Raw genomic sequence first — 10081 nt, forward strand, 5'->3', positions numbered from 1 at the left:
TCATCTGACAATTGGTCGTGTAAACGTGTATGTTCGGGTACCGTATTACATGCATTTTTCAGTTCTCTCTTGACTGTTGTCAACTCACCAATCGGCATTCTAGTTGTATTAGTTGTCATGTGTGATACAATTGTACAGTTGAATGACTTCTTCAATCTCTTTCATTTACAGGCATTATAGTATTACCTTAATATATCATACAAGCATACTGATCCAATAGCGAGTTAGAGGCCCTATACTCATGTAATAACCTCAAGTGCGGAGGTGGAACTATATCATTACTACAGCGTAAGGTGGCGTTATGTTGCCTCTTACTAATAAAGACAGTGAATATAAGCCTGACCTCAAGATATGGGGGAAACTCAAAGGATGGATAAGGTGAGATTACGAATTCTGATACCTTCACAGGATGTAGGCTATGTTATATCTCACCTGAATATCAAGTACGGACTTGTACAAACGAGCCTGCTCATTTTTCAAAACCTGCAACTAGAACTAGAATCCTGATTGGAATCTCCGTCCTTTTTTGAAATAAATCCTGCGTGATAGGAGCTTTTTTCGCGTGACAGAGCCAACTTTGCGGCGTGACAAGCAAGGTTACTGACTTCAAATGACTGTCTTAAGCCAGTGACAGGAGATCAGATGCTAATGGTTAGCAACTGGTAGGGTGCAAGTACTTTACCAACAGACAGTAATCAACAGATCCTGGCTTGAGGATTAGGTCAAAACATTATATACCACATACTAACTGAAATATAGCATTTGGGGTGGCTGAGAACATTGACTTTTTTTCAATTTTTTTCATTTTTTTTATATTTTTTTTAATGAAACGTGACCGTGTGCCCGCGTGCAACTGGCGACCAAGTCGGCGTGATCCTGCGTGCCTTGGACACCGATTCCATACTGGACTAGAATTAACTACCTAAGAAGTCTGCAGTTAACTATCTAAACACCATTAACAAATAACTCATTGTACAAATTGCAAATGAGCAAAGAAATATTGGATATAGAATCGGCAATTCAAAAGGACGGGGTTTTAAGTCGATATTGGCGGCAAATCAATGTTTATATTTAGCATCACGTGTTGTTGGTGATTGTTTCACAAATTTTTATCATCATCAGAGTTACTTAAATGAATAATGTCCTTATTTCTCGTTTTGACGAGATTCTTGGAGGTACAGAACTTCAATAGCCTATACGATTGAAAATATATTGATAGTGGAATGTTCCGAAATATTTTCGACCGACTCTGGTTTGAGGTACGGTAATCGTCAGCAACTACTGGTCTGGTTGTAAAGAATTGTAAAGAACATCGTACCGGCATTGTTTTGTTTTTGTGTGTATATATATAAAATCACAGGTTTCATTACTGGTTACATCATAAGCCGTTCAATCCTTTAGTTTCATATTCACGATTCTTCTCTCCAGGAATATCATCAACGATCCAAACTCGAGAAATCTTCTCTTTTTCCTAATTCTGAATCTGTCATTTGCGTTTGTTGAACTGTTCTGGGGAATATGGAGCAATAGGTGAGCATTTTATTTTGCTTAAATTATGAATAATAAGTAAATGGATGATTTTAGATCTGTCATGAGTGAGTTATGTAATTTTAAGGGTACAATTGGTGATCAGTAATGTAAAGACTCTGGTACTGGTGGTTTTTATAATTCTAAAGGGTCAATGTTTAGTTGTATATCAGTCTCAGGACTCAAAAATATGGTGTATTGAAAGATGACTGGAGTGCACGTTTATTGAACAATATGTCAAATCTGTTATTAATTATTACATCATTTCTACGTCACCATCGAAGAGCCCAAATTTACTTCGGTTGGTATTTACACCAAAAAGTTAGCTGTCAATTAGGCTATTGTAGGAGCCCATTTACTACAATCTTTTGCGCAATGAACATACATCAATATGCCTCTAACTTACAAGGGGCCCAAACTGTTTTCGCGCCCTTGATGCAACATGATTTCAGGCTAAATAAAGTAGATTTGAAAATTGTACTCCGGTGCAAGCAGTTTTGGTTGTACTGTCGCTGTTGTGGTAAATTTGTAGTTCAGATTATATTTCGATATTTGTTTTTCTTGATATTGATTTCCTACATTAATTCTGTCTGCAATTTATTTTCAGTTTGGGTTTGATATCAGATTCATTTCATATGTTTTTCGACTGCACAGCCCTTCTTGCCGGTTTAGCTGCATCCGTAGTTTCCAGGTGGAAATCGAATGAACGATTTTCTTACGGGTAAGTAGGCTTACATTTAGCCCAGGCCTATACTTTAAATATTTTTATAGACACAATATCTCACTGAATCACTACACCAGTAGATAGAGTTTTTGGTATATTAGAGTTTTCATGGTGAACCATCGAATTTGGTTAGCGTCGATATGTATGCTGGTTGCTGGGTAATAGTTCTAACTTGATCGACATACGAGTACAGTAGCAGTGTTGCAATGGTGATGGATTGAATGATGTTTTGCAGTGTGTATTTAAATACTGTATTAACTGTGTTCTTGTTTGCCAAGATGTATAATTCTGATTGTTTGATTACTTAAGCTGTGTAATTGTGACTTGTGACGTTCGCTATGTCCTGTATCATTTTTTCTTGTCAAACCCGCATTGCTAGAATATGCTCCTAAGAATCTTGTATAGACGTATATTGTGCTTATGTTCGCAACTAACTTGGTTTGACAATGTGCCCTGCACAGATACGAGCAGATTTGCTGTTGTCGTATCATTGTCATGTCATATTGAAGATCTATTATTCGTCAAGATCATTTGAAGTTCCATACTCTCTAATCCTATTCAATAGTGAATTAGAAGCCCAACGAATAGCATTGAAAATTCATCTGATCTAATGTGAATGCAGAGTAATGCTTTTTTTTTCTACCTTATTCATGCACTGGTGGGTTCTTGGTTTGTTCTTAGTACGTAGTATGGCTGCATTGCATGTCGTAGAATTTCACTTGCTCACTCAATTTGTCATTAGATACGTGAGAGCAGAGGTGTTAGCGGGTTTCATCAACGCTTTGTTTCTACTTTTCATCGCATTTTTCATCTTTTCTGAAGCAATTGAGGTTAGTGGATTTTATATTCTTGTTAGATTCTTCCCTATAATGCAGGCAATAATTTTTCGTAGATATCGGCGATATTTTGTGCTTTGAATTCAGGGTTATCAGTTGCAGCAGCTAATAAGTAGGGCAACGACACATCGGTAAATTCATAATCAAACTGCAGCATTGCCGTAAAGGATATCGAAAGGCATAGTCGAAAAATATCAAATTATCTCCCCAGCCCTGCTAATAAGACCCCCTTAAATCCAGTCAACCCACTGCAAGTGATTTGTTAACATTAAATTTTATTATTATGGCACATGCACCCCTTCTTATCGCTCCCTCATACTGATATTGTCTCTAGCCATTTGAAAGTGTATTCAACATTTACTTAGTCACTAATTTAGACCCAATTATCACGATGGGACGTTGTTATTCAACAGACTGTTGGCTACATAAATCACAGCAAGCTCTGGGAACTATGAGACGGGACGGTCACACCTAATTGTCTGTTAAATCCTTTTTTATTGACAGTCATCTGTAATGTCATTGCTTTTTGACACAGGAGTTATATTAAAATTAGAATTGCAGTATTTTATGAGCGTTGCTCATCAATATCATTTGAGTATAGTTTTATTGATATAATTTTATAACATATGGGAATATAATTATTTTGTATGATTTCAGCGACTTGTGGAACCCCCTGAAGTAAAGCATGAAAGACTGCTTCTCGTTTCTGTTTTGGGATTTTTTGTGAACATGGTAGGCATATTTGCGTTCCACGGTCATGGGCACCATGGCCACTCGCACGGCCATTCACATGATCACGGACATTCTCATGGTAAGTCTTTGTAAGTTGGTTTAGTTTTGACGCTCATCTTACCTGAAGTGGCTACTGGCTGGTAGTGTAGGCTAGTTGATTATATATTTTTCATTGGTGAGACACGTAGTGGTGTCATGTTTGTGAACGAAAAATGTAACCACGATTTTATAGTAATTAGACCTACTATTTATCAATCTGTCAACTTATCTGTAGGTCACAATCACGGACATGGCCACAGCCATGATCACGGACACGATCATCACAAACATGACCACCACGATCATGACCACCATGGTCATGACCACCATGGGCACGATCACCACGGACACGACCATCATGGCCATGACCACCACGGACACGGAGACCACACTCCTGAAGCGTCGCAGCACCAGATTTTGCACGGTACGGTTTGCAGGCCGCATTATCTCGCTTTGGCATCCAGGCCATCAACCTTGCGGAGTTTGTGTGTCCGCCATGGCACGTAGCACTGATGGAATTACCGTCTCTAATCCAGGATTACTGGAACGTCTTCAAAATTGTTGCTATTCTGCCTTGATAGGCCAGTGCTGTCAATCCGGGATATGCCTCCAACGGATAGAAATAGCATTTCATTAGCGAAGCACCTCTTTCTTGCTGACAGACTCGTCCAATTAGACTAACTTGAGCGAAATGCGGGTGATTTGATACTGATCTAGAATTTTTTAATGTTTCTATGCTCAGATGTTGATTCTAAATGATATTGCTAGTTTTGCTGAAAATGCAACAGGAGAACTGTATCGTATGAAACGAGCCGAGCTCGGTGTATAGGCAGTTGCCATTCTTGCGGTTATGAAAATGAATTCTGGTTTGATATGAACTGGACGTGATTTTTTTATATTTCTTTGTAATTCATAATTTAATTTCCTTCATAATTCAATGTCCAAGTTTTTGCGAATTTAGTATTTCTAATTCTCATCTAATTTGCAAAAAAACTGTAGCTATAAGTCTCCTAATCTAATTATGGAAAACCTGCAGCTGCTATTCTAATTCTAACTAATTTGGAAAAGCTGGAAATTTTCTACTTGTCTGTCCAACTGTGCTTGCTGGAGTTTCGAATGGTCCCGTGAAGGCCTCCAGTCCAGAACTTCACTACATATACTGTCCCTGTCTCCATATACCGTGCCTGCGACCTGCAAAGTCTGATTAGATCCGCTCGGGTTTCAAGTTTGCTTCCTCTATTCGTAGTAGCTCACTGCCTACATGCGAATAACTGGAAGGCCTATGTTGCCAGGAGTCTTTCTTCATATTCTCGCGGACACGCTTGGCAGCGTCGGAGTGATCATATCTGCGCTGCTGGTGAAGTTTTTCGGACTGATGATAGCCGATCCCATTTGCTCGATGATGATCGCGATCCTGATAGCCATAAGCGTGGTGCCTTTGCTGCAGGAGTCGGTCGGCGTTCTCATGCAAAGGACGCCGGTGTCGCTGGACTTCAAGCTTCCAAGTTGCTATCAAAAAGTGAGCGTGTGTTCTCTTTGTTACACACCTTTGTACTATACCTACTCGAGACATTGTGCTGGGTCAGTGATGGTTCAATTTTATTGACGGTGCTTTATGCGGGCACAGCAGGGTAGTAAGTAATGTATCAAGTCTATGGTTTCAGGGATGTGACCACTCTCGGTTTCATACTACAATCTACTGTAGCTTTTTCGTGATAATATTAAATATAAATCTAAATATATAATAATAGTTTTATCCAATCGACCGCTTTTCTCGTATTCTATGATACTGCAGAGTCCTGTATGATGTTTTCAATTCAATCATATCGAGACTTGCTAGGATCGCGACACTGCGAAAAGACATAGCTTTTGTTCACCATGTCAATCGATTGCATGTCTTCACTTTCCATAAACATGAACGGCAATGAACTTTAGTCTTCAGTTGGACAGGTGCATAAGTTGTCTGGTGGAATAAAGATTGTGAACTTATATATAGATATATTCATTTATTTCATCGTACCAGTAAATGGGGCTCGTTATTACAAAATTTGCCACCTGCACACTTGCGTAATGGCATTTATAATGAAAATAAATAATGCCAAAAAGTGTGCTCGGCAGTGGGTACTGACTGGCTAAAATCAGTATGCCAAAATACGAAATCCTGTCCTAGTAATATTTATTAATGATACAGCTGCAGGCTATTGCAATAAGTAGCAGACTTTTTGTGTATCGTTCTTGAGTGCTGACAGAATTCTGTTACACCAAATCAAAGTGATTGTGACATTTTTACTATAATCATTGCAATTTCCATTTCCTCACTGTTCTGTACTCTGTAGGTTATGCAGCTGGAGGGCGTCTACCGGATTAATGAACCTCATATATGGACTTTGTGCAGTGATGTCTTCGTCGGTACCATCAAAATACAAATCGCGCCGAACGCTAATGCGAGATATATTTTGAGTCAAGTACACTCGATCTTTTCTCAGGTAAGTTACCCGAATTAAATTATGAAAAATAGTGTCTAGTCAGCTGCATAACCAGGGTTTAATTTCTATCTAAAATGAATATTGTAAGTTTGGGCTCCAGCATGTTATGTGAATTTGAAGACACATGGTGAATTAGTGTTTGAGCAGAACCCCTCGGGCTGTGCTGTAGGTATGTTTATTCATGGAAGTATTGGAAGTGTTGCATTGGTACTGATAAGGGGATATGTCTGTCATTTTCTTACTGAAAAGTTTGTTGTCACTCATAACTTCAGTAACATAAATTTCAATGGTATATAGAGACTGGCTTAATATATATACTGGCATAGACGAAATAAGATCAAATGTACTTGTTCCAATAGAACAGTGTGACTCTGCATGATGCTATTTTTGAGAGTCGCTTCAAACTGGTTAGCTTAGAACATATATTAATGTCCCACTTGATTTAGCAGAATACCGTACTAATGAAATTTTTTTTAGTTGATCTAAAGTTTTGAAGGTTCTGTCGATATCTTGCTTTTGATTTCGCTAAATTGCATTTTTGATGTGTTTGTTACTGATTTACAAGGTTGACAAATAAAGATCTCTCTCTCTCTCTTGCGTAAAAGACTTAACCTTTGTTTGTATTTGCCGCCAATGAAGTCTGTACTGTGTAACTACAATGCGCAACTCGAGATTTGATGCTTCATTCGACTCCTTTTTTGGCAGATCGGCGTCAGACAGCTATATTGCCAAATAGATTACACTTCTGTGTAGAAAATCTATGGAATCGTTGTGAAGGAATGCAAAGTTTCAAAAGATGACGCGTTTTAACTATATCGCTCTTGATTATTGTCTACGGTGGAACATCTGCTTCGTTGTTGTGCTACTGCTGAAGGGCTCAAGACTTGTGCGAGGTTGAAATGATTTTTTGGATCCTAGATGCACACCCGAAATCACGATTTTTAATCGGGACGGAAGGTTCTTTGGTGCATTATCGTCGATTGGAGTGAACAATGTGGATAGCTGTGGACTTTATACGCTTAGCAAACTTATATGGCTATTTATAATTCAAAGAATCTAATTCGCCAACATAGGGTTCATTTTATGGAGGTCACGTTTTTGATGTACTTTTCTTTGATTGATTAAGACATTTTATGCTGTTACGAGTCCGATGGTAGCAAGAAGTACGTCTGAAGTGACCAGACTGACAAGCATATAGGTTGGCTGAGATTGATTCGACCGTCATTGGCCTCTGATACTGCATAATTACTAGAAAGAAGACATGGTGTCAAATTCCAACGACTGTATAGCTCGGACTGGTACTCAAATGTTGTATTATTTGGAATATTTATTTGAGTCGTGTGTCATATTTTGCATGTGTCTCAAAAAGAGTGCCTCAATTGCGTTGCAAAATATCTTTGGAAAACCTCGTTTTGTAATATCAAGGGCAATAGCAACAATTGATATTGATTCAATAGTATCCTATTTAATTTGCATCAATTGCATATTTGGTGAAGTCGCCTGGAACTATTAGTGGGGTTTTGTTTATGTTCGAATCGATTTGGCAGCTTGCCAGAGTTATGATTATCTTGGGTCTTGGAACCAAGCAGAAATGTTGAAGGTTTAAATTCATTCTCGGCAACCACCTATCGTTAATCTTTGATCGGTGTTTGAGATGGTAACTTGACATCAACCTTTAGTTTTAAGTAGTATATTATGGATTTATCACAATCATATAACCATAGGCACATAAAATCTAGATTGTACCCCATATGATAAATATGTATGGAGTTTTTTGGCACAACGGTTTCAACACTGTACGTCATTAGTTTTCAAAACACTTGTTTTAATGTCACTAATGTAACCATAATCCTGATTGAACCATAAGAACATAATTTACTTGCAAAACTATCCAGATCTGGAAAATCGACCCTTGTTTAATTTTGGGAATAAATTCGTTTCATAGTTTTATATAATCCTGGCCAAATATTCTATTGCTGTAGTCGCTGCTTATCCGTTTTTGAGCATAGTACACTATCTCATTTCTCGTCAGTATGGGGCATGGATATGATTCCGGAACGTAAAGACTCTCCAGTTTTCTTATTGTGAAATCGGTGTGTTAAATATGTTCATCTTTTTATTTCTTGTGACTTGCTGAAGAAGTATGTTTGTAGCAGAAACACAATGTGAAGCAAGTGCAATAAAAGTATATCCCAACATATCGCATTGGTTATGATGGAGTTGGAAGCATTCAGTTCAGTTTATTTATATTTTTATAATTAGAAAATTACAAGATTGCGTTAAAATGAAAAGATACCAAGGCATCCAAACGACTTCAAGTGATCATTCAATCAAACGCCCACCATGGCATCTAGATCCTGTAAAGAGGAACGTACTAAATTACTGAACTGAATTGAATGTGTCAGAAGATAAAATAAAGGACACGCTGTTAAGATGGAGTAGCATGTGACGTTAGGTGGGACAGATGTCAGATCGTGGTACGGGGATCTCGAGCGCAGACTAACATTCTGGTGGTATGCCTTCCTGAATCAATTGCCCCGGGACGGCGTCTTACCACGGGCTCGTGAAAACAGACACATCTCGTCTGGGATGGGTCACGTCACACGAATTGTAGCCTACTTCTTACGCTGTGTTATCGGCGAATGCTCAACACGTCCGGAGCTGAGGGATGGTGCAAACCCCTTGATGACTCGTTAATGTGGCATCATGACGATAATAGTAAATACCTTATATCAGGAGTGTGGGCTCATATCAGTGTTGGGATGACTCGAGTCACCTTTTTCGTATGACTTGACTTGACTCGAGTCACTTTGCTAAAATGACTTGACTTGACTTGACTCGGCGTATCAAAAATGTGGATTGACTCGTGACTCGGAGCAAAATTCACGAGTCAATTTCAAGTCATCAAGTAATCGGTGTCACTAAAAATTAAAAATCACTGTATCTTGCAAATGGTAGGATTGTTCGAGAAACGCTGGTGTAATCCGTGAGAGCGACCAATCATTCAGCGATCGTGCGTGTTACTGAGCCTCCATTGCCTATCACAAATAAATTGACAGCAAACGAAGTGATCGAAGCTTACAGCTTACGTTGTCGTAAACTAGTTTAGTAAAGTAATTTGATAGCAAAATTCTATTTCTGTTCTCTGTTCTTACCTTAACCAAACCTTTTGTTTTATTGAAATTGAATTCGAATATAGTTAGTTTATATAGTCATCTACCATTGGCGCAGGCTCGAATTGTATCATATCAATTTGTAAATGGGTAATGCATTACATCTTATCAATTCATTTCTCTATTCTCTATTTTGGCTGGTAACTATAAACTGAGGCTATGGAATTACTTACGTAGTTTAGCAGTTCTACGTATATGTGAGCGATACAGCGCCTTCGTGCGTGTATATTTAGCCTAACTCTATATTCGTTCATCGATTCAAAATCAATGACCACTCAATCTGTATTTCAGACAGCTAGAAAATGCAATGACGTAACCGTGCCTCATACTTCAAAAAGGCTTGAATTGAAAAGACTTGAATTGTGACTTGACTCGTGACTTGACTTGACTTGACTCGACTTGACTCGAGTCACCTCCAAAAATCGAGTGACTTGACTTGACTCGAGTCACCTTCGAAAATCGATTGACTTGACTTGACTCGAGTCAAAATGTGCAATGACTCGAAATGACTCGTGACTCGAAGGTAGTGACTTGATCCCAACACTGGCTCATATAGAGTGGTCG

The 10081-nt window shown here is 38.5% G+C and overlaps 1 protein-coding gene across 1 annotated transcript; it reads left to right on the forward strand.

The window, feature by feature from the left end:
- The first annotated feature begins 8 nt into the window (after positions 1-8).
- Positions 9-8544, forward strand: LOC145438693 (zinc transporter 7-like). The gene is made up of 9 exons (XM_080316040.1): positions 9-378; positions 1429-1530; positions 2135-2248; positions 2994-3081; positions 3745-3898; positions 4094-4282; positions 5151-5377; positions 6195-6344; positions 7050-8544. The coding sequence occupies exons 1-9, from the start codon at positions 302-304 to the stop codon at positions 7095-7097; spliced, it is 1149 nt and encodes a 382-aa protein (XP_080172166.1). The 5' UTR covers positions 9-301; the 3' UTR covers positions 7098-8544.
- Positions 8545-10081: the final 1537 nt, after the last annotated feature.

The sequence above is a fragment of the Botryllus schlosseri genome, chromosome 5 (assembly GCF_051294905.1).
Source record: "Botryllus schlosseri isolate E-star chromosome 5, Bs_hap1, whole genome shotgun sequence".
In the NCBI taxonomy this organism is placed as follows: Eukaryota; Metazoa; Chordata; class Ascidiacea; order Stolidobranchia; family Styelidae; genus Botryllus; species Botryllus schlosseri.